Genomic DNA, 27,393 nt, shown 5'->3' on the forward strand with positions numbered 1-27,393 from the left:
CTGTTATTTTTTTCTTCCCCCAGAGATTGTGAATGCTCTGTGGGAAATTTACGTCAACAATACTGTTGAAGCAACAATGATAGGTAATAATTTCTGAATTTGAAACAATTCAGAGTCTCCAGATGCATTCAGGAAACTAAAAAGTAAATGTGTTCATTATAGATTTTCAGATGAGAAAATCAGATTTTGCTTTTTTTGTAATGATTTTTTAAAAATTGGCACTGGAAGAACTTCCCTGGTGGACCAGTGGTTAGGGCTTGGAGCTTTTGCGGCCAAGGGCCCGGGTTCAGTCCCTGATTGGAGATGTGAGATCCCATGAGCCGCACAGTGTGGCCAGAAACAAAAACTCAAACAAAAACTAGATATATATTTATTGAAATATTTTATTATGAGGAATATCTATGAATATAGAAAACACATTGATAAATATTTTCTTTTTTAAAAAATATATTTTGGCCATGCCTCACAGCATGTGGGATCTTAGTTTCCCAACCAGAGATGAACCTGATCCCCCTGCAGTGGAAACATGGAGTGTTAACTGCTGAACCACCAGAGAAGTCCCAGATAATATTTTCTCATCTGTTCTTTATGTTGGTCTGACTTGGATTGTAAACATTTTCTGTTATGTCATACATACGATGGTAATAAAATTAGTGCTTAATTTTTCTGAGTTTAACTTGTTTAAGGATTGAGAAGATTTGTACATCAGGTCAGGTTTGATGGATTTGAACAGTTTGTATGGTTCTTTCAACTTCCTGGTTTTTTGATTGATACTCTCATAATTTTAATTGTCCCTTAGATCTTTATAGTGAAGTCTTCTCTAGCTATTAGAATTATTTTAAGATTTTGAATGAAAAAAAAAAAAAAGATTTTGAATGAAAACAAAATGGCGGGAAAGAAGAATCTCAACTTTGTCTTAACTGTGTATGACATAACGATATATAACATTTTAATTTTTAGCTTTTGAAAAATAATCTTGGTTTATAATTTTGCAGAGAAAGTGAAACAAGTTTGAATTGAGTTCCTTTATTTTTTTATTGTAGCTTGACAGCTGGTCATTTCTGCAAACATTTACTTATTCATTATACCCGATAACTTTTCCAAGTGAGAATGCAGCAGAGTGGAAAAAGCTGTTTAAACCGTGTGCTTCCCAGAGATTGTTCTTGCCAGTAAGTTTTTCCCCAGCGTTTTTGTTTGCATCTTGCTTTTACACACGAGTTAATGAAGAGTTTCATGTAAATCAGTTAAATAAACACACACGAATTATTTTCCTTTTGAATATTAGAAGAAAGAAAAGACTTCCCATAGGACAAATAAAAGCTATGGTAAAATATGCTATTAAAAATGAAAAGTGTAAGTAATTTCTGTTGCAATACTATTTCTTACATTTTAGTTTATTCAGTTGCTATAAACTGTTTCTTCTCTGAGAAGTAATTGCCTGTCTGCCTGCCTGCTAAAGTCACTTCAGTCGTGTCCGATTCTTGCGACCGCATGGACTGTAGCCCGCCAGGCTCCTCTGTCCAGGGGATTCTCTACGATGGAATACTGGAGTGGGTTGCCATGCCCTCCTCCAGGGGATCTTCCCAACCCAGGGACTGAACCCACGTCTCTTATGCCTCCTGCATTGGCTGGCAGGTTCTTGACTGCTAGCGCCATGTGGGAAGCCCTAAGAAGGAGTTAGAGATTATCAGATCTTAATGGAGCCAAATCTTTGCCAGTAGGAATGCAGCGGTAGGATCACCTGCCAGTTGCAGGCTGCGTTTGTAATTCGGGAAATGAAACAGATTATTAAATAACTATTTCTGTTTTAACAGCAAGTGAGTTCACCTGTTCTAGCTGGTCTTTTTAACACAGAAACAGAATTTGAGGCACGTGAACTAAAAGGGAAATGGGAACCATTTATTCAGTGGGACTCTTCTTTGGTGGTAGTCTCTGGTGGTAAACCCTGATTATTATTTTTTTTAATCTAAAAATATTCAGGGACTTCCCTGGTGGTCCAGTGATTAAGACTCTGCCCCCAGTGTAGAGGGCCCAGGTTCGATCCCTAGTCAGGGAGCTAGATCCCACTGCCACAACTAATGATAGAGGATCCTATGTGTTGCAATTAAGACCCAGTACACTCAAATAAATAATAAATAAATATTTTAAAAAATATTCAGAAGCAAGATTACCTCTTCCATTTTGAATTTAACTCACCCATATTTAAAAAATTCTCAGTAGTTGTTAGAACCACTGTAATGTTTAAAATAATTATGGTAGTAGAAATATTGAAAGCTCATGAGTTCTGTTAAGTATAGGAATTATCGGGAAGAAACTTATTTGTTATTAAGTGGAGTAAGGCAGTTCTTAGCATATTGAGAATAGAGTTTGTCAAATCTAGGATGTCAGTGAAGATTTAAAATCATGTTACATTTTGATAGCTGAATCTGCCTAACCAGTAGGTTTATTGCTGAGCATAAAAAATCTTGATCCTACGATATCTTCCTTGTTATCTGCCTCCCTTGTAAGAAGCACACAAATAAGGGAGTAGGAGGGGAAAAGCCTAAGAAGTTTTAGATAGCTTCATGCAGGCTTTAAATTTTAAAAGTTAAAAAAAATACTTACGTTGAGTCATTGCAGTGCTACATCATTTAATTAGTAGTTTGAGTGCCTTTGTTCTGCCACGTATCTGTACTGAAGTGCTGGGTATATAGGAATGAATATATACCCAGATTTCTGGTTTTCATACAGCCATGGCACCCCACTCCAGTACTCTTGCCTGGAAAATCCCATGGACGGAGGAGCCTGGTGGGCTGCAGTCCATGGGGTCGCGAGGAGTCGGACACGACTGAGCGACTTCACTTTCACTTTTCACTTTCATGCATTGGAGAAGGAAATGGCAACCCACTCCAGTGTTCTTGCCTGGAGAATCCCAGGGACGGCGGAGCCTGGTGGGCTGCTGTCTAAGGGGTCGCACAGGGTCGGACACGACTGAAGCGACCCAGCAGCAGCAGCAGCATTGTCTGATATGGGAGATGAACATTTAAACAAACACATTATGACAGTAAATTAACAAGAATACACCACTGAAAAACAATGAATGGTGAAAGAAGCATGAGTTTACAACCATTGCTGTTCTGTTTAATCCAGCATTATTACATTTAATTGTTGATGTTGTGATAGGAAGTTTGCAAGATCATTTAATGATGTGATCTAGTTAAAAATTTGAAATACTGAAATTAAATACTTAAAACCTGTCAAATTGTTCTTGTACTTCATTCACTCTTAGTTCTGCATCTTTTTAACCAGATTCTAAGTAAATTGGTTCTTCATTTTTCTTAAATGAAGAATTTTCTTAAACTATTTACTGAAGTAGTTCAGTAAAAACCTTAACTATTTCTCCTCTTTTAAAATGGAGGGATTAAGGGACTTCCCTGGCCCAGTGGTTAAGAATCTGCCTTCCAGTGCAGGGGATGCAGGTTCGATCACTGGGCAGGGAACCAGTATCCCACGTGCCACAGGGCAGCTAAGCCTGCACCCTGCAGCAAAGACCCCTGTTCCACAGCTAAGACCTGACACAGCCAAGTCAATTAATAAACATTAAAGAAATTTAAAAAAAAAGGAGGGATTAATAGATCTAATGTAAGCTCTGGCAAATCCTCCTTCCTCCAAAAGGAACCATAGAAAAATACTGATGTGACTTATTTCACCTTATGTATGACTTCCAGATGGACTTCCCTGGTGGCTCAGTGGTAAGGCATCCACCTGCAATGTAGGAGACGTGGGTTCGATCCCTGGGTTGAGAAGATCCCCTGGGGAGGAAACGCCAACCCACTCCAGTGTTCTTGCCTGGGAAATCCCATGGACAGAGGCGCCTGGCGGGCTACAGTCCATAGTCACGAAGAGTAGGACATGACTAAGTAACAGAATACACACACACAACGTGACCGCGAGTGGGCAGTGGGTCCCGACGGTGACCTTGGAGCTCCCTGTAGTGTCTTCCTAGACTGCCAACAATACAGTGGTCTGTAAAGACACGTTTGTCTCGTGGTGCAGAAGCAAAACAACTTCATCCACTTTTCTGCCCCCCCCCCCCCCCAAAAAGAAGAGAGGGACAGACATACAGACACATACATACATACATACCCTTTGAATTGTAGTCCGTGAACAAGTGAACCTTGCCTACTCAGGCTCTGTGGTTAGCTGTCAGATCTTTTCCCTCAGCCTGGTATTAAATCACGGGGGGAATGGAGTGATTTCGGCTTTGTATCTGGTCTTTAAAGTGATGGCTTAATCCTAGCTGCAGGAGGAGGCAGCAGCTTTGAAAGGGAGCAGAATGAGGATCAAGATCTTATCCTCATTATATTCTTAACTAAAAAACTTTAATTTACGTTAACTGAATCATTGAGCCTTACTAGTACACTGGGATAGACAAATTTAAATTTGCAGGGGTCAGATTCTAAAGTCTTTGGGTGAGGCAGAAATAAAAACTTACGCTTGAAAATTCCTGTGAAAGATACATGTTGGAGGTTTAACCCCTGGAGTGGGGAAGATCCTCTGGAGCAGGAAAGGGCAACCTACTCCAACATTCCATGGACAGAGGAGCTTGACAGCCTGCATGCCACAGGGTTGCAAAGGGTCAGACCCAACTGAGCACAGCCAGGGCAGGCAGGAGGTTTAACATCTCTTGGGGAAGTGACATAGCCAGTCTTCCAAGACAAGTCTTGTTTTAGCCCTTGCTATTTAAGTGCAAGATCTTTGATTTATTAGGAGATGATCAGCTCACATATAAGAGCATGGACTTGAGCTTGGTGGTCTGGATTTCAATTTTGACTCTTACCAGTTGCTGGCTGAGGCCAGAATGAGGTAAAGGTACCAGCTATTAGTGTTACGGCAGAGGGGACAAGTTCAGATCTTCATTTGTATTGGCTAGTTTCTGTATTTATCTCAGGAAATTAAGATTTGCTATGTCATTTCACCAAAGGTAATGTTATTTTCCATTATGGAAAACATTTCCTCCCTAGTCTTTGAGGATACTGCTTTTACTATTTTCTTCCAGTTTTTAGTATTGAGAGTTTTTATTCGGATGTGTTTTTATAGCTTTTCTTTTTTAAAAGTTAATAAAAAGATTAGCAGAATATCAATATATGCTGTTGTAAAAATGACAGACTTGGGAAAAATTAATTTAAAAAATTAATGTCAAGTAGTTTATCTCTTAAGTATTTTTTAAAAAAATAGTGAAAGCCTCTTTGGTGTTTTATAATGAAATAGAGTTACTGATTCAAATATCTATCCCCACAGTTAATCCTGAAAGAAGTTGACTCACTATTGTATGTCGACACTGATATCCTTTTTTTACGGCCCGTTGATGATATTTGGTCTTTGCTAAAGAAGTTTAATTCCACACAAATTGCTGCAATGGCACCAGAACATGAAGAGCCTCGAATAGGCTGGTACAATCGCTTTGCCAGACATCCATACTACGGAAAAACTGGAGTGAACTCGGGAGTTATGCTGATGAACATGACCAGGATGAGAAGGAAGTATTTCAAGGTAAGTCACTGGTTCAGGTTAGCATTCCTCTCTTTTCCCTCCAAATTGTTTGGTTTCCAGTTTAGTTTTGTTTTATTAAAAGCTAGATTGACCTATTCAGAATTTTTTCTACTTACCTAGAATAATTGAAGCAAGTGTGTTCTTAGTATTCTGTTTATTCGAGCATTACACTAGGTCAAAGCAGATGGCATTACAGTCAAGTATCAAGCAGCAAGCATGAACATTCCTAGATCGGTATTCCAGACAAGAGTTATCATTTTGTAATTGTGCAGCCTCATAATACTTGACTCTAAAGTGTGATATGTCCTGGAGGAGCGCAGATTGTGGTTAAGAGTTAAGACTGTCATGTTAGCTTGGTTCAAACGCTGAGACCTTGGGTAAGTTTTGAACATCTCCAGGCTTTGATTTCCTCATCTGTGAAGTGGTATGATAGATAACAGTATGTATGTCATGGCATTTTTGTGAGGAATAAATTAGTTAGAACAGAGGCTTAACACATAGGAAATGTTGGCTGTTTTGGTGCTATTGGAAATTATAGTGACTTTTTAAAAAATCCCTACATGTTCCTTGTCTCAAATTTTGGGATCAGAAAAGTCCGGCTTATAGAATTCTCTGACTGTGCATTCTGAACACATTGTACTGTTTATCAGGTTCATGCTGATGAATCCTTAAGTCACTGTAGTCTGGGGCCATTGGAGTCAAGTGATTTGGCCTTATGTTTAACTTTGTCGCCTGTTCACCACAACTGCTAGCCAGCTAGTTAATTTTCAAATGTCAATTCTCTCAGCTGAAAAATAGAGATAATAAATGGACTCATGTAGGTTGTCTTTTTAAGAGACCCATTCAAAGTGCTTAATATAGGGCATGACAGAAATCAAGCACTTTCAGTTCAGTTCAGTTCAGTTGCTCAGTCATGTCCGACTCTTTGCGAACCCATGAATCGCAGCACGCCAGGCTTCCCTGTCCGTCACCAACTCCCGGACTTTACCCAAATTCATGTCCATCGAGTCGGTAATGCCATCCAGCCATCTCATCCTCTGTCATCCCCTTCTCCTCCTGTCCCCAATCCCTCCCAGCATCAGGGTCTTTACCAGTGAGTCAGCTGTTCACATCAGGTGGCCAAAGTATTGGAGTTTCAGCTTCAACATCAGTCCTTCCAATGAACACCCAGGACTGATTTCCTTTAGGATGGACTGGTTGGATCTCCTTGAAGTCCAATGGACTCTCAAGAGTCTTCTCCAACACCACAGTTCAAAAGCATCAATTCTTTGGCACTCAGCTTTCTTTATAGTCCAACTGTCACATCCATACATGACTACTGAAAAAACCATAGCCTTGACCAGACAGACCTTTGTTGGCAAAGTAATGTCTCTGCTTTTTAATATGCTATCTAGGTTGGTCATAACTTCCCTTCCAAGGAGTAAGCGTCTTAATTTCATGGCTGCCGTCACCATCTGCAGTGATTTTGGAGCCCAAAAAAATAAAGTCTGACAGTTTCCACTGTTTCCCCATATATTTCCCATGAAGTGATGGGACCAGATGCTATGATCTTAGTTTTCTGAATGTTGAACTTTAAGCCATCTTTTTCACTCTCCTCTTTCACTTTCATCAAGAGGCTTTTTAGTTCCTCTTCACTTTCTGCCATAAGGGTGGTGTCATCTGCATATCTGAGGTTACTGATATTTCTCCCGGCAATCTGATTCCAGCTTGTGCTTCCTCCAGCCTAGCGTTTCTCATGATGTACTCTGCATAGAAGTTAAATAAGCACGCTCACTGTCTCCCTTTACATCTGGTTAATGCTGAATTAAGCATTAAGGGATATTATATCTTTTATGATATGAATATCTATGTATGCATATTTGCACATATATATATTTAGGATTTTTCCATTGGCTGTGGTGGACCAGAGTTTACACCATTATTTTTATTTCTGTCTTCATGTCTGATTTAAATCTATTGTCCCTTTGTATCCTTCCAACAGGCTACTGTACTGCTTGTAGCCGTCACCACCCACATCTGGACATTTCAATCTTAAGGCAGTTAATATCCATCACTCTTATCTTCTGTATATCTAGCAGACATAGGGTTGGCCTGTTTGTTTTTTTAGCTTTCCCATCTTCTGTACCTTTCTGAAATCTTGATTTCTCTTCAGTTTGTCTCCCACAAATGAATGCATTAATGAAGTCAATGTAACGTGTGCTCTCATCAGTCAACCTCAGTTACCCAATTTGCTAATATATTTTGAGTTTTAAAAATTTGTCTACCATAACGTTTTACTAAGTAAGGCAGGTCTCATGCCATGAATTTTCTTCCTCTTCTGATGGTTAGACTGTGCACAGTAATATTATACCAGAAGATGGTGCTGTGAGATTATGTGCTAAGGAATGATGTGAGTGCTCAGGGACCCTTCATTTGAAATGCTCAGAATTATGAGAAGTGTTGTGTTGCAAAGAACCTTAGAGATAATTTAGTGTAACACCATTATTTGATTTTTAAGAACATTTCAAATTACAGCTATGTAGTTCAAATCTGTAATTATTTTTTATTTGCCTTTTACTTATTAGAATGTCATTCTTAAGTATGTGGAACAGTTTCTCCCCTTTCCTTTTAGTCTGTTATGTTCTAATCCAACTAGAGATGTAGATATGGGAATTGAAAAAATTTCCAAGCTTTCAAACTTGTTTTTGTCTGTGTATTAATGACTTAATGAAGAAAAATACGAGGTGTATGATTGTGTATTAATTAGTAGGTGCAATTTACTTCATACATACTATCCCTTTGTTTCAGGCAACTCTATTCTTGCCCATTGGGAACAAAGATTTGCTCTGTTTTTAAAATATTTTGTTTATGATTGCTGATATGTTTTGACAAAATTTATTGATTTTTTTTTTTGTTGTTCCATTTTATATCTCTCTATTTTTCCTGATTTCCAAACATATCTTTAGCAGACATGGCCTTGTTTTTTTCCTACTGACTTTATATAATTTCTGGCACAGATGTCAAATTTTAGAGCTCTAGTGATATAACTGAATTACTTATAATAACTTTTCAAACTGTTTCATAAAGGTCCACAAATGTTATCCCATAGTTATTATCACATGAAAGGCTGTAAGACAACCCAAAGGGCAGTGACCATGTTTTAAATTCTTAATATGCTTTGCTGTAGCCAGCTCCAACCATTCATAATTATTCAGTTCCAACCTTAGGTATTGTAATTAAATATTTTAAAATTTAAAATAGTATAAATTTAGTTTTTTGTTTTGTTTCTCATAATGCTTGGTAGACACTGATATAACCCTGGCTAAGATACTACTTTGTATTATGATTGTTTCTGCAGTGTTGAATCCCTGTTAGGATATTTCTTGAGCTTTTCCTATTTATTAGATAAAAACCAAAGACTATAGGCATCTTGAGAATTGTTTTCTTGTATGTTTGCTGTACCTTGTTTGTGTCCTGCCATTTATTATTTTGTAAAGTTTAATTTTGGCCTGTTTCTCCAGGTACTGAGGGGAGGGTATGTCTTTTATACAGCTTTGCTTTCAGAATATTTAGCATGGAGTCTGGCATAAAGTAACAACTCGGATAATTACTGGCAGAGGACAGACAGAAGTTTTAGAAACCAGGCAATTAATGAATTATTTTTTTTTTTTGCCATTGATGAATTATTGAAAAGTATAAAAAAATAGAATACTTACTGTGAGGTAGTTGTGATGATTGTTTTTACATATTTGAAATATGTGTGTGATGGGAGGCTTTTATTGTATTACATATACAGCTTAAGAAAACAATGTCAGTGAACATCTTACCAAAAGGGGCAGAACTTTTCAGAAATTAGTAATCAATCTTTGAGAACGGATGAGTGCTCAGTTTATAGCATTGTCAGAGCATAATATGAATAGTCATCTGTTAATTTTATTTTTACATATAACATAGACTGATGGTAATAATGAGTTTGTTTTCAAAAGCTTACATAATTCTAAAAATGAAACTAATTTATCTTAGCATAATACATGTGCATTTTTGGTAGATTCGCTGAAATGAATATTAGAGCTACATCTTTTTTTAAAAATTACAAAATAAATCATGCTTGTAAAAATTCAGGCAATTCATTGAGTAAAAAAACACTTTTCCACTTTACATTCCACTATCCCCAGTTTCATTCTTTTGCCCAAATGACATTATGTACTTTGCTTTGTATTCTTCAGGCCCTTTTAAAAAGGCATTTTGAAGCAGATATACATGTACATTACCATAAACATGTGGAGACCTTTTATACAGGTTCAGTTTGCTTTTTTCACTTAGCAAATATATAGTTGATTTTTATGTCAGTACATATAGCCTGTCACATTTAATGTGTGTGATATTGTGGAGAAAGAATAATTTGATTTGATTGTGTGTACTAGTATTAATATGTAGTTATATGGCTGCTGCTGCTGCTAAGTCGCTTCAGTCGTTTCCGACTCTGTGCGACCCCACAGACAGCAGCCCACCAGGCTCCCCCGTCCCTGGGATTCTCCAGGCAAGAACACTGGAGTGGGTTGCCATTTCCTTCTCCAATGCATGGAAGTGAAAAGTGAAAGTGAAGTCACTCATTTGTGTCCGACTCTTCGTGACCCCATGGATTGCAGCCTACCAGGCTCCATCGTCCATGGGATTTTCCAGGCAAGAGTGCTGGAGTAGGGTGCCATTGCCTTCGCCGAGTCATATGGCTACTTCTGCTTTATTGACTATGCGAAAGCCTTTGACTGTGTGGATCCACAATAAGCTGTGGAAAATTCTGAAGGAGATGGGAATACCAGACCACCTAACCTGTCTCTTGAGAAACCTGTATGCAGGTCAGGAAGCAACAGTTAGAACTGGACATGGAACAACAAACTGGTTCCAAATAGGAAAAGGAGTATGTCAAGGCTGTATATTGTCACCCTGCTTATTTAACTTACATGCAGAGTACATCATGAGAAACGCTGGGCTGGAGGAAGCACAAGCTGGAATCAAGATTGCCAGGAGAAATATCAATAACCTCAGATATGCAGATGACACCACCCTTATGGCAGAAAGCAAAGAAGAACTAAAGAACCTCTTGATGAAGGTGATAGAGGAGAGTGAAAAAGTTGTCTTAAATCTCAACATTCAGAAAACAAATCATGGCATCCAGTCCCATCACTTCAGGGGAAATAGATGGGGAAACAGTGGAAACTGTGCCTGACTTTATTTTTTTGGGCTCCAAAATCACTGCAGATGGTGACTGCAGCCATGAAATTAAAAGACGCTTACTCCTTGGAAGGGAAGTTATGACTAACCTAGACGGCATATTAAAAAGTAGAGACATTACTTTGTCAACAAAGGTCCGTATAGTCAAGGCTGTGGCTTTTCCAGTAGTCATGCGTGGATGTGAGAGTTGGAGTATAAAGAAAGCTGAGCGCCAAAGAATTGATGCTTTTGAACTGTGTTGTTGGAGAAAACTCTTGAGAGTCCTTTGGACTGTAAGGAGATCCAACCAATCCATCCTAGAGGAGATCAGTCCTGGGTGTTCAATGGAAGGACTGATGCTGAAGCTGAAACTCCAATACTTTGACCACCTATTGTGAAGAGCTGACTCATTTGAAAAGACCCTGATGGTGGGACAGATTGAAGGCAGGAGGAGAAGGGGATGGCAGAGGATGAGATGGCTGGATGGTATCACCAACTCAATGGGCATGAGTTTGAGTAAACTCCCGGAGTTGGTGATGGACAGGGAGACCTGGCATGCTGCGATTCATGGGGTCACAAAGAGTCGGACATAACTGAGCAACTGAACTACACTGAACTGATGGCTGAAAAATACCTCATGTATTTTGATTTTTACTTTCCTGACTACACCACCTATGTGGGTGAAAATCTTTTCATAATTTTTAGCCGTTTTTGTTTCCTCCTTTGTGAATGGCTGTGTGTCCATTTCCTTTGACTTCTACTTTGCTGTTTTTCTGTTTCTGTTGACTTGAACTCTTTTTGTATATAATGCCTCTTTATTAAACTCATTTTTCATGGCTTTTTTGGTGTTGGATATTCTACATTATATCCTCAACAAGTACTACTAGTGTTATTGCTTCTTGTCCAATATTTTTCTGGTAGGACTTTTCCTTTGTGTTATAAAGATTCCTCTTCACCCCCCATGCCCCCACCCCCCCTTTCCCCCTAAAACTGCCCTGGACTTGTTATTTATCTTTTCTTCTTTGAGTAGATGTGTTTCTTAGAATAGGTATGTTTTTCTTCTTCTTTTTTTAAAATAACTAAAATCTAGTGAAGACTTGAACATGACATGATACAAGGGTTATTCCAGCAGCACTGTCTATTGAATGCATTACTGGTCTTGGTCCTTGTTGATCAACTCATATTTTCCTTTTCAGATCCTAAGAGTATTTAGTTAACATGATCAATGACTCATTGCAGAGTTGTCCTTTCAATAAATTGTTTTCTTACTATTTTCTTAAGTAAAATTTGTTTCAGTCATTTTCCAGATTTTGTGTGTGTGTGTGTGTGTGAGATTTCTCATTGTGTATAGTCACTGTATTTACTGCATCCTGAGAAAGAAGGTAATACAATTACTATAGTAGATTATATTTAGTTTAAATATGTAGTTTTTTCCCCTAGGAATTCTTACTTTTCCTTCTCAAAGGATAGATTGCTTATACCTCCACTGAGTTTACTATATATCCTTGAATAGCTTGTAACAATTGTTTTCAGACTCTCTGGAGATAGGATCAGTGAAGTAGGATCAGTGCTTTTTTAAACATTGTTTGCAATCTGTCATGAGCCAATGGTTTTGTAAAAAATAATGTAAATAAGTTACTTGGAAAATGTTAAAATAAATAGACATAAAATTACTCTGTTAAATTGCTATAAAAGTTTCTAAATTTTACGCTCAATTTCTGTACTTAAATCTCTCAGAGGATATGAAAAATTCACTCATCAGCATGTTGCGAACTATAGTTTGAAAAGTACTTAGTTTAAACCTAGAGAGTTTCCAAGAGTCAAATTTGTATAAAAGACTTAGTATTCAACTCCACCCCGTTTCACCCTAGATTCAAATGATCCCCAGGCCTCTTTCAACTCTGTTGTTTCCTTACGTATCTGACTGAGTTTTAAAATAATGAGCTATGAGTAATTCCATAGAGGCTGAAAAGGCATCTGATTAAACTCAGTATCTATTTTTTATTTATCAGTTTCAAGTGATCTCTTTGAAATGCCAATTATAAAGGATTAACAGATCAGTCTAAAAATCATGGTGATCATGGTGATAATATAAGAGCTAAGCAACTCTCTGCCAAGTACTGCTCCTGTGTGTGTGTTAGTCGCTCAGTCATGTCCAGCTCTTTGCGACCCCATAGACTATAGGTTGCAAAACTCCTCTGTCCATGAAATCCTCCAGCAAGAATAACGGAGTGGGGAGACACTCCCTTCTTCAGGGATCTTCCTGACTCAGGGATTGAACTGGTCTCCTGCATTGCAGGCAGATTCTTTGCCGTCTGAGCTACCAGGGAAGCCCCACTTCTCCTAGTACTTTTCATTTATATATTAACATGTTTAATCTTCAGCGGCGTATTACAGAGACATAGGTGCTGTGTCTAGATATATGACAGAGGTACTAAAACTGTGTGCTTTTTAGGATGAGGGTACAGTCATAGCACTGAAACCACCTCCTTTCTCTTTCCCTTTCCTTCTGTTAGTTTCATCATGTCTCCCTACAGCTTCAGGTATCTTTTGTTCTCTCTCCACTTGAGCTGTTCATTCTTCCTCACTTTTAGGTTTATGTTAGGGTCACATTGTTTTGTAACAAAAAAGTTTACACATCTCCTGTTGCTCTGTAATCATTGCCAAGGGAAGAATAAGGAACTGTCACTATGCTGGCATTTTTAACCTGGAAGTCTTAGAAATTTGTTAATGTATTTACCCACAGAATGATATGACCACCGCACGACTACGATGGGGAGATATACTGATGCCATTGCTTAAAAAATACAAGCTGAACATTACATGGGGTGATCAAGATCTGTTGAATATCATATTTTTTCATAATCCAGGTAATTTTTAAAATTTCTTTTATTCTTTGTAAAAAAAAAACATAGTATTTAGTCAAAATTGAAAAAAATGCATTTATTTGATTTTGGCTTATATTATCAGTCTTTATGTTTAAGACAGAGTAAACTAAGTTTAAAATCTTTGCAGAATGTTAATTCTGTGGAATTAGCATGTGTTTACTTCTTTGTTTTATCTTTGCGTAGAAAGCCTTTTTGTTTTTCCTTGCCAATGGAATTATCGACCAGATCATTGCATATATGGAAGCAATTGCCAAGAAGCTGAAGAAGAAGGAATCTTTATTCTCCATGGGAACAGAGGTGTTTACCATGATGATAAGCAACCAGCATTTAGAGCTATTTATGAAGCACTGAGAAATGTAAGCTCTTTTTTTTTTTTTAAGTGTTTTTGTGAACATGCTCCCTGTTTTATAGAGGATTTGCATATCCTTTGCTCTAGTTCAGCAGTGATAAGCCCCACCACACCCTTCCCATACAGCTCTGGCACTTGGCTTTCTGCTGTAAGGAAGGACACTGCCTTTTGCCCACTTACTGACCTATGCATTATCAGTATGAACTCACTGATACTGTTCTTTTCAGCAAATTGTAATGCAGTGTTCAATGTTATTTATATTGGTGCTGAAGTTGTGCCAAATTTAGCGATTGAGTGCCCCTTTTGGCCATCTCTTGTGCTTATTTGACACATCCCCATCGTTATTTTGAGTACCTTCTCAAAGAGGAGGTACAAGCAAAATATCCCAGGCTTATCTTATTATGCCTTCCCTGCCCTTGCCCTGAAATTAGCTGTCTCTCTAAGGAACTCTGATGCTTATTGCTGCAAAGGTGTCTTCCCTTCCAAGCCCTTTCAGTAGCAGAGCTGGGAAATACAAAAATGCAAACACATACACACATAGAGTCCTCTGCCCGCACCAGCGCGCCCAGTTTCACTCCCCCAGGCTCCTTCCTTTCCTCTTCTACATGGTTCTGTTTTCTTCCAGTTAGAATCCTGGCTGCAAACTAGAACTTTTCCTCTTTTGCTTAATGCTATAAAACATTCAAAATAATTTCAGAAATGCTCCATTTGTGCTACTATCCCCACTCCTCTCCTTGAAAAACTAGCTGGCTGTAAGCATTCAGTTTGTTTACAGTCCTTCTCCCGCCCTCCCCACACCTGGATGAGGGTGCATGTTCTGTACTGTATTTGCCTTAGTTTTTATCTCCTCCTGTCAGTGTCATTATTTATTCATTTGCAATACTGTTGGATTCATGTATTTCCATATGGTTTCAGTTTTAAGTTTTTTTTCCCTCCTCTTTGTTGATTTAATTTTTAAGGACTTAATTGATTACTTTTTTGGCTGTGCTGGGTCTTTGCTGCTGCACAAGGGCTTACTCCAGTTGCAATGAGTGGGAGCTCTCTAGTTTCCGTGCATAGGCTTCCCCTTAGAGTAGCTTCTCTTGTTGCAGAGCACAGACTCTAGAGCAGGGGCCTCAGTAGTTGTGGCTCTTGGGCTTAGTTGCCCCATGGCATGTCAAATCTTCCAAGACCAGGAATTGAACCCGTGTCCTGCATTGGCAGGCAGAGTCTAAACCACTGGACCACCAGGGAAGTCCTAAGTTCTGTTTGATATGAGGAATATTAATATACTTCAAAAAGTCAAAGCTGTATTAGGGTTTACTCAGAAACTGTTCCTTCCCCATCCTTCCACCCCAAGTCCCAGCCCCATCACGAATTTCATTTTCTGGTTTGTCCTTCTTGTACAGATGAGAGGGTACACGTATATTTTGTAAGTCCCCTTTTCTTACATGAAAGGTACTGTTCATCTTTATTTGTTCTTTGCTTTTGTTTTATAATATTCTGTAAGTTTGGGCATTTATAAATATCTTCCTCATATGTTTTTTACGCAACTGTATGATACTCCACTTCGTGCATGTACTAGAGTTTATTCAACTAATCTCTTAAGTTTGAACGTTTTGGTATTCTCCAACGTTTTGAATAATAATGCTGCAGAATTCCCTGGTGGACCAGTGGTTAGGGCTCCATGCTTTTATTGCTGGGGCTCTGGTTAGATCTCTGGTTTGGGGACACTAAGATTCTGCAAACTGCACGGCGGGCCAATAGAGAGGGGGAAGGAGAGAATGAGAGAGAAAAGAAGAAAAGACGTGACGGAGGGAGGGAGGAAGGAAAAAGCAACGTATTAGTTAGGGTAAATTCCTGGACATGGGATAATTTTAATGGAAGTTACTGCCTGTTTTCCCTACATAGGGATTATTTGCATTCCTGCCAACAGTTCATGAGGAAGCCTGTTATGCACAGGAGTGTACTGTCAACCTTGAAAATTTTTTGCCATGCTAATAAGTGAGAAATGGAATCTTAGTTTAAATTTCACTTTCTCATATGAGTGAGATGAACATCTTTTTATATATCTAACAGCTGTTTTTACATCTTTTTGGTGTGAATTTCCTTTCAGATCTCTTACTTAGTCTTCTATTGATTTTTAAAAATGACTTTATTTTTAACATATTTCATATGCCATCCTTTTCACTCATAGTGTAAATTATTTGGTGGTTTTTAGCATATTTACAGAGTGGTATAGTCATCACCATTTGAGACTTTCTTACTTTACTTCCCACCTGCCCATCATTTGCTGCAAGTTCTTTGTGTATTAAAGATATTAGTTCTTTTTCTGTTATATCTGGTGTAAATATTTCCTCCCAGTTTGACTTTGTTTATGGCATTTTTTGTCATTCAGAGTTGTTTGTTTTTTTAAAAATTTTTGTGTAATCAAATTTAAAACCTTTAAAAAAGAGTCATAGTTAGAAAGTCTTTCCTTACCTATACTCAGCTTACAGAAAGGTTCACCTATATACTGTTTCACTTACTACGTTTAGTCTTCTGCTCAATTTGGAATTTACTCTTGAGTAAGGGATAGATCTGATTTGATCTTTTTCCAAGTGACCATCTTGTCCCAATTATGTTTATTTGAAAGATTATCTATAACCTGAAGATTTGAGATACTGACTTATCATATACTAAAGTTCCATTTGTGATTTCTGGGTTTTCTCTTTTGCTCCACTGGTCTGTCCATTTGTGCACTCACACACACTGTTTTAACTATGATGTCTTTGTGCTGTATTTTAATACCTGCTGGAGAGGGAGGCCTGGCGTGCTGCGATTCATGGGGTCCCAAAGAGTCGGACACGACTGAGTGAGTGAACTGAACTGAACTGAAGGGCTGTTCCCTGTTCACACCCTGTCCTTTTAGTGTTTTCCTAAAACACTAAAAGTGTTTTTTTAGTGTATTTTTATTTTTACACAGATAACAACGCATTTAACAAAAAGTTGTTTTTTCGTTGGGAGTGTGTCATCGTCACATGTCGACTTAGTGACTGCTGACATTTTGATGGTGTTGAGACATCTTAGGAGCAAGGGTTGTCTTTAGATTTGTGTCTTTCAGGAATGTTGACTAGATCTCTTCATACTGTGGATTTTGAACATATCTTAAGTCTATTCAGTTCTCTTTGTTGCCTTTGTAAATGAGGTTTTCTTTTTTAAATACCAAACTTTATGTTGAGTTTGGAAAAAATTACTCTGGCGCTGTCACCCCAGGTACCTGTTTCTGTCTCTTTTTCCCCTTGGTCTTAACAGTCCACTTTTATGTAGTTAAGGTGGATTGACAGGGGGAGATGATTATACTTCACGTACCTGTAGATTGATGCATGAATCAGGTCTCTGAGTATGTTGGGGACCAAGACTTGGGGCAAAGCCAAGTAAGGATTGGATTTATGGTTTTGCTTAATGAGCTGTATATCAGTCACTATCCATGCAGCTAATTCACCGATACCTAGGGAGAAGCTATAAGTGACCATTCATCTTTCAGGGGGTATGTTCACTGCGCTGCCGGACTGTGTCTAATCTATGGATGTGAAGACAGGTATCAGTATCAGGAGTGCTGGTTTGGTCTAAGTGTGGGGATCAAAAGATCTGATGTCCCTATTGGCGAGACTCTTAAGTATTTGCTAATGACTGATCTCAGTATTTGCTAGTACGGTCTCATTAACAGGAATGAGAATAAAGATACTGAACGAATCTCCTGAGACACAGATTGTATTAGGATGTCAAAGAGTGCAGCAGCTGTGCCCCGAAGGGCCAGGGAAGGCCTCATTGGTGAGGAGGCATTTGAAGTGAACCCTGAAGAATGGGTAAGAGTTTGCCAGGTGAGCAGGCAGAACCTACGCTGCCTGAGAAAAGGTCTTGAGGGTGGTGAAAACCCCATGAGGAGGTCAGGAGTTGACCTGTTTGACTGGGGTGATGGGTGCAAGTAGGCAGTGGCTGGATTGGGCTGGACATGGTGACGATGTGAGCTGTGTAAGGTGATGATCTGCAGCTGAAGTTTTCTCCTGGAAATGAGTGTTGCTCACACTTGGTGGTAGGGAAAGTGCTGGTGGCATTGTAGGCTACAGCTTTAGTGTTTTTCTAAGTTTCTTAATCCTATAAGCCTGAGAGAGAGGGTTTCTGAATAATCAGTTTATCATGATACAGCTACACTCACTGAAGAATGATAAAATTTAGTGTTGATGTTTATTTTCATGCAGCTGACCTTGTATGCCTTCAGAATCAGTATCATATTTTAATAATGCTTTATTATGGCTTGTCAAGAGGTGGTAAAAGTAACAAAAGGTACTTTTGGAGTTCTGATACTTTGCAGGGTAGAAAAGAAATGCACCCCTATAAAAATGTGATTTCTTTGTTGCCTCTGAGCATTAAGGAAAAAAACCCATTATTAAGGAATTAAATCTTACTAGTTTTATTTGATCTTTTCTTTGATCTAAGTATATACTTTAAAAAAAAACTGAGTATTTGTTTTAAGCTGATTAATTGCACTCGATTTTTAAGAAATAAATCTTATTTTAAAAACTGTTTCAAACCCTGAAGTAATTAATGACTAGTGGTTGTTTTCGGTTTGTATTAATTAGCCGTATCTACCCAGTTTTCAACTTAACGGAGTTAATCAGTCTTTTTGGTGCTTGGTTAGTGTTTTTATCTTCTCTTATCTATTATTCAATGGAAAGTATAATTTTTAAAAGAATTACTGTTCAGACAGAGGTATTTATGCAAGTTTCAGAGAGAAGCTTAGTCATAGCCATTGAATGTTGTGAACCATAGGATGTGAACCATTTGTAAAATGTGAACGCATGGCTATGTCTGCCAGCAAATCAGGCTTTACAGTCCATACATAATTGTTAAATATTAGTTGTTGAGTGAATACAAATACTAAGATTAAAAAGTGCAGATTCACAGTGGGAATAAAGCATTTTATTGCACTGTAAAGTATTTTCTGCTTCCTGTATTTCATTTGAATTATTAGATTTCGTGGTGTTTCTGTGTTAACATTGATTTACCTCATACCCTTCTTGTATCTGCATCAGATGCAGTAGATTTGCAGAGATTCAGGGGACTCAACATCCTCTCCTGCACAATCTTGTATGTAACTGGCACTTGGCATCTGAAGGATTGAACTGCCTGCCATTGTACTTGTATTTCTAAAACATGTTCTGTTTTTTGAAAATGCCTTGAAGTATCTCATTGTGGGCATCATAGCCTCACTGTTCGCTCTCTGCCTTCAGCTGACATTCTTATAAATAAAACATGACCTTCCTAAAAGTTTGTGTGCTGGGTACGGTGCCAGTGAAGAGGGAGTGATTATCTGTGTCAGGAGAGCTTCTCGGAGGAGCTGGCATCGGTCTGAGTTGGAAGGACGAGTACCAGGCAGCCAAAGGTGTGGACGAGTCGGGTAGCACGCAGTGGGGGAGGAGGGGGCCTGCAGTCGGAGAGGGCACCGTGGCCTCTGGGCAGCTGAGCTTCTGGATGCCAGGTGCGTGCAGTCCTGGGTACTGTGGAGTCTGTGCCTGGCGGAGGGCGACTGCTGGCTCTGTATATACAGGTGGGCATTTGGTGATTTCTCACCTTCTTTAAAGGTCAAACTTCTTGTGATATATGGTGGACTAAAAGAGCTGTAATCCTTGAGGCACTGTTTTTATTTCAGGAAAATATTCATCAAAAGATCTTCCCAGTGAAGAAAAAAATTTTTTTAACCACAAACACTGGGATTTAAAATCACAAGGAAATGAACTGAATCTCAAGTATTCCCCAGGAATTAACATTTAAACACCTTTGTAGCGTTTTCATTTTTAGTCGTTGTAGAGTAGGAAAAAGACCAGTTTGGTCTGCCCAGGATCACTTGCCTCTCAGCCACAGTTGCCCTAGTACATTTTTGTACAATGAACTGTTACCAGACCGTCACTCCATTACAGGTGTTACACCTTGATGAAGGTTCCCTTCTTCAGCATGGCTGCTACTTTTAGCCCCAGACAAATGTAGACACATCTGTATACAGCACGCCGCAGTTCACCACTGGTAACTGCGCTTCATCTTTTGAGCAGAGTTTTTGAAACCCACTTGGCACAGTTGCATTTGCTTTTTTGGGTTAGCAGTGCTGTGTGCTTTGAGCACTTAGAGCTTTGTAACTGGGAGAATTCTCTCTCCCTTCCTTAGTTGCTTCATTGTAAATTGTCATGTTTCATAAAGTTGGTGTGAGGTTTAAATGCATTACTGCATATAAAGCTCTTAGCCTGATGCCTGATGTGTAGGAAGTGCTTGCTTTTTAACCAGTCCAGCTTTCAGCAGTTTCTTCCAGATCCCAGAGTGCTGGCTGTTATTATTTTCATTACATTTCTTTCTAGTTAAGCCTCTTCTCCCCCCTGCCTTTTCTTTTTTTTTTTTAATACTTTAAGATGTTTATCTTCAGTGTATGGGATTAGGTTTGAAAAATTACCCAAGAAGGAAGGTTTCATGCATTAACGCTCCTAGTTTCTTGCACTAGAGCACCAGGGTTTAGGATCTCTGTGCAGCCCTACCACGGCAGTGTTCTGAATGAGCATTGAAGTTCAGCCTGTTCTCCATAGAGGGCTGCAGCTTCCTACAGACTCACTAATTGTGATTCAAGTGGTGCTGCCATTTCCTCTCCCTCTGTGGCAGGGTAGTAAACCTCAGGTCATTTGCAGTCCTCTTAGATTTCTGGTTCTGAATTTCCTTTAGAGTCTTCCATTTTTTACTGACTTTAAACTTTCCTGTAAGATATTTTCAAGCCCCATCAGTCTTTCTAATTGTAGTTGCAAATAATAAAAAGACACATGGCCGAAAATACTAAGAGCTCAGCTTTTTTTCCACTTACTACTGCTACAGTGTTTTCCAAAATATATTTCTTGAGATATTAATACATTTTGTAGCGAAAAAGGATTCTGAAAGTACATTTTGGAATTAGTGGGCCAAACAACAATCCAACAGGTGTATTTTCTGTTTTAATAGTTTCTCACGTGTCCCTGTGCATCTCGCTCAAGAGTGCGTGGTGTTTAGCCGTTCTCAAACATCTATCCTTGTGCAGCTGAGGTTCTTTGGGAAACCCTGAACTGTGCTCTCTCCATCTCACTCCTTCCCAGTCCAGCTTCACCAGTGTTACCAGAGTGATTTTTGGCATTTATTAGTCTCTCTCAGCCACCTTCAGACCTGTTGCTTGTCTTCTCACAGCTGTGAGAATCTCTGGGTCTTTTCTGCTCTTGACCATGTCCTTGCCTTGACTCAGGATTCTCTGCCTCCTCCCTCCTCCTGTGAGATGTCTTCTATTTAATTCGTTGAAATTATTTGTTGGGCACGTGCCGTCTATGAGACTTTTTAAAGTGGAGACTGTTGATAAAAAGTTGATTGAAGAAGTTATTGGGAATAGTTAAATTTTTATATGTATCTTTGTCTTTTTATCTTCTTTCTCTAGTGTTCTTTTGAAGATGACAACATCCATTCCTTATTAAAACCATTAGAACTGGAACTACAAAAGACAGTGCATACATACTGTGGAAAAATTTACAAAATATTTATCAAACAGCTGACAAAAAGCATACAAGACCGTTATGACAGACCGCCGAAAGAAAGGTGATTCTTGGTGACTGCTAAATCAAATGAATTAAAACAACAAAATATCAGAGACTATTGTGAAGGAATAGTCTTAGATGAAGTTTTCAGGAAGGAATTATTCATCTTCAGTAGAATTTCTTTCCTGAAGAAGTCAAATGAGCTGTATTTTCATGTAATGAAGAACAAGTTGAAGTCTTGGACCTCAACAAGAAGATATTTTTGATCTCTGATGTTTTATAATGTTATTTGGTATCATTCCAGTATTGACAAAAATGTTATTGAATGGTTATAGCCTACAGACTTGGGTTGACTCTTAACTCTCCAGTAGGTAAGGGCAGTGAGGATGTATCAATGGAGAAAATGTACCTCATACACAGTGGAAACACTCAAACTGTGAGTATAGCAATAATCTTATGTCAGCACTAACCTCACTTTAAATGTGTGAGAAAAAGAAGTTGTTTACAGAAACAGGAAAGGTTCTGTTTCTAAAGAAATGTGATGGAACTGATGTCACTATCGACAATCTGTGTGTGCCTTTATACATTTCATCTCTGTTTAAAATATTTTTGTGACAATCATGTTTAAAAGTGTTTTTAGTTTATACGTAAGCTGCACATTTAAGATTGAGCTCCATAAGAAAAACAGTGAAAGTTTGGATTTTAGTCTTTGTGTGTATTTGTGAAATGTAGTATTTTCATTTGTATGTGCTTAACTGTCTTGCCAAAAGTCAGGTCTAAGATTATTAAGCAAGTATTTTAGGAAAATTTTTTAATCACTTTAAATGAAAAATTTCAGCTTTACTGGGCATTCTGGAAGCAATAAATATGCAGATAATAAAGTGAGAACCTAAGAAGTATACTTCTGTCATGGTGGAAAATGTGATGGACCAAAATATAGAAGCTACGTCTTCTGTGAGCAGTGATTACAGTTAACAGTGGAGCAGGAAAAAGTGGTCCATTGAAACCTTTTCCCTTCTACCTCAAAATGGCTTTGCAAAATATCTTTGAAGAAGCAAATATACATATACAACCTTAATTTAAGTACATTAGAAAACTATCATGGATGATTTGGCTTAAGATTGTCACATCTGACTGTAGAAAACACAGTTTTGATTTGGTTAATGTGCATGTCCTCCTTTTTTGAATATCACTTAAGACAGCTATTTTTTTTTTTTTATCCTGACAGTAAGAAAAAATTACTTTTCTTAGTGTTTTTGACCTCTAAGTGATATAACTATAGATTCTGAGTACTTAGCGTGTGCTGTGCTGGGGCACATGTCTCTTTACCAAGTACTGTGAGGTTAACTTCTTTTTCTCCTTTTGATATTTTAATACTTAAATAGAGAAGAGAAAATCATGAAGGAAAGCTGCCATGGTAGTTTATGAAGTACCTGAAATAGTGGTGACTGGCTTTATGAAGGCCCAGAGCCCTCTGTGGGCGTTGGGAGAACAGCTGGCCTCTGTCTTGTGCCGTTGAGTCAAGGACAGGTTGAGAAAGGAAGGTGTGAGAAAGACGAATCAGAATTTGACAAGAGCCCGGCTCTCGTGGGGCAGAGCATTTAGGGAATGCCCCGGTGAACATGAGGACTCGTGAACGTGTTGAGATTGAATTTGCTAAATAAAAAATGGGATCCCTAGAATTTCGAAGTTTGGAGCAGATAGGATCATTTTTCATGGCCCCAGAGGAGACCCTTGGCTGCCTGGCCACATTAGGCTCTTGTGGAGACCTTGACGAGAATGGCCTGGGCTTCACCTTAGATGACCCTGGTGTGCCATATCCAGATGGGTCTGCACATTACTCAGAAGTGGAGAGAACAGCACAGTGGTACTCCTCGTCCAGATTGAACACGTCCGTGTTTACCACTTCTGTTATCTGTCCCTTTTTCTTTTGCTGATGGATCTTAAAGAAAATGCCAGTCATCATGTTATTTCACCTATATAAACACTTTGGTAGCACAATGACATTACACCCCCTTTGGCTTCAGTTAATATCGAAGGCACATTTCCCTTATGATAAGAGTGCAAAAATAAGTCACCTTATGATTCTATTTTTAATAAGCACCTCAGATGATTTTGGTGTCATTTAGTTTGGGAACCACTGGAAATCATTCTGCCAACTTGAAGGCTGAAGTTAGGACCACAATTCTCAGCACAGTTGGTGGATTATAAATGTGATTCTGGAATGTTAGTGGAAGTACTTGGGGTTATTTCCAAGATATGAATTTATATTATTAGGAAGCTCCTTAGGTTTAATTTTCCCACTGAACAAACTCTTAGCCCCGTGGGCTGTAGTATGATTGAGACTGGGTAGAGTGTGTCATAGTTTAACTGGACTGTGTGCTGTGGTCTCACACATGTTGTGCCTTATTTATACCATCACACACACTCTGTTGTGGGGTCAGTTGGAAGGTTCTTCACTTGGTTTATTCAGACCTGACCTAATTTTAGCATTTTACCATAAATTGGGTTATGGTGAAAACTCTCCACTGAGGGACTATTTTTACCTAAAATTTAGGATATCACAGGAAGTCCTTAACAATATTAAAATGAATTTTCTGAGTTTATCTTTAGATAAACTTTTCCCTTGAGAAGTTTCAAGAAATACAGTTTCTCAGCATTAATGAGGTTAAATTCTAGAGCAGCTTACAGAATGTTTTATATTTCTTTCCTTAAGACAGTATATCTATGCAGTGTATTTGAATTATATTATATATTCTTTGAGTCTATGTCTTAGAAAAATTCTGACCTCAGAATTATCTCTGGGCTACAGTGTTACCAAAGTGGAATGACTTTATAATGTAGTCAACCTTCATTTATATGAAGTTGCCATCTTAGAGGAAAAAACCTTGGGGAAAAAACCTTGAGAAAATATATATTATGATTTATATTTTAAGAAAATGCATACCTTGTTTTTCCCCCCTGTGAAGAGTAGTTCATAATGTATATACAGTAACCCGGTTATCTCTGGATACTTGTGAGCCTGAAACAGTATTACTGCTTCACTGCGCTCTCATTTTGCCTCAAGTCGAATGTTATTGGTATAAAGGAAAGAAACCCAAACTGAACTGGATCTGCATTCTCTTCTTGATCAGGGGCCAGGGCATGCCAGTCACCTTCTCGGTCCCGTAAGCTTGCGAGCAATCACTGTGCCCTGCCCACCCCATGAGACCCAGCAGTCTTGGGGCTGTGAGCCCTGGGAGAGAACGGGTTAGCTGCGTGGCTCGTCTCACGCCACTCCAGCCTTGCCGTTGAAGTTCTGTGCCGCGCTGTTGTCTCCTGTACAGATCATTCTGTTTTAGACTGAATGTTTGCAGACGTGCATTAATTATATCTCCAGTGTGAATTTGCTTAGCTTGTGTAAGGAAGAAGTTTTAAGGAAGAGAAAGTGAAGAAAAGAATGATGTAAACGAATGATTAGAGGAAGAAGGAAAAGAGAGGAAGTGAGAGAAGTGAGGAAAGAGAAGGGAATAAGAGAATGGCCAGAGGCAGAGTAAGAGAAGAGTGGCTCAGAGTGGGGAATGGAGAAGGCAAGAGGGAGGGAAGTGGTGTGGGGACAGTCACTTTTGACGCTGCGACCCCCTAGCCTGTCCTGCGGTCAGCTTGCCTTCCTCTGTTCATGGCCCTGCGGGGTCAGGCTTTCATGGAAGGGGCAGCCAGGCTACCTCTGTTGAATTTGTTTGTTTGATTTGTTGATAGTAAAGTCTTTTCCCAGTTACTCTGCTCACTGATCATTTAGTGCTATGATTCTACATTGTAGTTTTTTTTTCTTTCTATATATTGGATCCCAGTTTGTGACCCAAGACCTGTGGAAACACAATGACAAATATCTTCCTTTTTGACATCCTTTTAGTCCTCCCAGATACTGGATTATGCAGGACTGACCACATAGATCATATGGGAGGTTAGGGTGGAAGGGATAACCTTATTAGATCTGAAGGGCGCCCAGGAATCTTGTCTGGTTTTCCCAGATGATATTGATGGGAGTCCAGGTTTGGGAACCACTGCCCTACCTTGAGTGGCAGTTTAAACCACACATCACATCCATTGATTCCTCAGTAGGCATACTTCCAGGTGGAGTGTTAGGAAGGGATTCAAGAGAACAGGAGACAACAGGAGTACATTAAATGGAAAAACCTTGAAAGAGGGTAGTCAGTGTCTTCTTTTTCAGAAGTTTATATTGTAAGGAATAAACATCTTAGTGTTAATCAGTAGTGATTTAGTAAGCCCGCTAATTTTTTATTTTTAACTTTTTGATTTCTTAGAGTAAACAGAGAAGAAAAGTAGGGGCACAGTGTATCAGGAAAGGTAGGTGCACAATGTGTCCATGTAGGACCAGTTATCAGTTTATTAAATGTAACTTCAAGTGTCTTAAAACAATTGCCTTATTGCTTTCTAATATTTAATAAAAGTAGATTAAATAATGATTAGTACTGTAACAGTTATCCTTTTATACTTTGCCAAAGCAACCCGTTTTTGCCTATTAAAGCCTGGCTTAACTGTCCTAATGTTTGTTGTTTCTTGATTCATTGAACCTGAAACTAGATTTTTAAAGCTAAGTTATATGAACTTAAGGCAGGGGTAAATTGTGGTGCAAGAATTTTTTTTTTTTAACTAAAAATGAATATGATGTTAATTTAGATATCTAGCAATTATGAGAAGAGCATGGAATAGGATATTGGACTAAGCAATTTAAAAATGATTACAAATCAATGTCAAACTTACATCTAAATGAAAAATACCTATTTTCACCTCATTTCTACCAATAATTCTAAATGTCTAATGGGATTATTTTTTAAGAATTTTCTGTAACTCCAGTTTTCAAACAAAAGAGAGCCTTTGAAAAGATGTGGAGAGAAAAAGGAAAATCTCTCTCACTTCTAATGCTGTGAATGCTATTTGGAAGGTCTGGTCAGACTTTTTAATACAAACTTAACTGATGTGAAGCCTCTGATTATGTGTAGTTTACATATACTGTCTGAATTTGTAAGCATGTTCAAATATACAACATCATAGTTAGTCCTTGTAAAAACTAAAGAGAAGCAACAGTGTATCTTCCATTTAAAATATAAGTTGACTTAAACTATGATGGAAAATAGCTGTTTTCAACCTGTGTGTAAAATTTCTTCAGGGAGTGTTGGGGTGTTATGCAAAAATAATTCAGGTCTTGTAGCTTTGCTGTAGACTGTGTCATCCGTTTCAAACTCAACACACATGCATCATAGTCATAGTCAGTATTTGAGAGCTGGGTCAGTGGCTTTTGATGGATGTTGTAACAGAAGATCTGTGAAGGAGATGGTGGTTTGCACCTGTTCCTGAAATCAGAAACTGGAAGGTGTTTCCATTTTTCACAAGTATTTGCATAAATGTGTTAATATTTTGAGTAGTAATGATTCTAAAGCTGCAAGAAGGCATTTTGCTATACTGTGATACGTAGCGATTACTACTCTTAAACTGCTTTTTACCTTAAAATATTATTATTTTAGGATAAATTGGATATCCTCCTCCAAGTAGTTTGTATGTCTTGACATTTATTAAAGAGAAGGTGAGTGCAAGATTATAGATTCAGATATAACTTGAGAATAATGGCAGGTTGCTTTGTTCTGTTTTGGGGGGAGTTCATATCATCTTTTTCATTCTGTGGTGGTATTAAATGAACATATACTCAATAAATGTCTGATTTCTTCAAATGATGTGTCTGAATTATTCTAGAAGGCCAATACATGTTGATGTATGGCAAGAAACCATCAGAATATTGTAGAGTAATTATCTTCCAATTAAGTAATTTTTTAAAAAAAGTAATTTTGAAATCATTAGCCTTGGGAAACTTATAACTAAAAGTCCA

At 38.4% G+C, this 27,393-nt stretch overlaps 1 protein-coding gene across 2 annotated transcripts in view; it reads left to right on the forward strand.

The window, feature by feature from the left end:
* The window catches only part of GXYLT1 (glucoside xylosyltransferase 1), a 48,501-nt gene extending 22,450 nt beyond the window's left edge, over positions 1-26,051 (forward strand). For both annotated transcript variants that reach the window (XM_065934607.1, XM_065934608.1), the window contains 5 exons: positions 1,044-1,169; positions 5,281-5,532; positions 13,469-13,592; positions 13,794-13,966; positions 21,413-26,051. In XM_065934607.1, the coding sequence (XP_065790679.1) occupies positions 1,044-1,169; positions 5,281-5,532; positions 13,469-13,592; positions 13,794-13,966; positions 21,413-21,574 (837 nt within the window). In that variant the 3' untranslated portion in view covers positions 21,575-26,051. The remainder of the gene's footprint in view (positions 1-1,043; positions 1,170-5,280; positions 5,533-13,468; positions 13,593-13,793; positions 13,967-21,412) is intronic.
* The last annotated feature ends 1,342 nt before the right edge of the window (positions 26,052-27,393 follow it).

Source organism: Muntiacus reevesi, chromosome 4 (assembly GCF_963930625.1).
Source record: "Muntiacus reevesi chromosome 4, mMunRee1.1, whole genome shotgun sequence".
Lineage (NCBI taxonomy): Eukaryota > Metazoa > Chordata > Mammalia > Artiodactyla > Cervidae > Muntiacus > Muntiacus reevesi.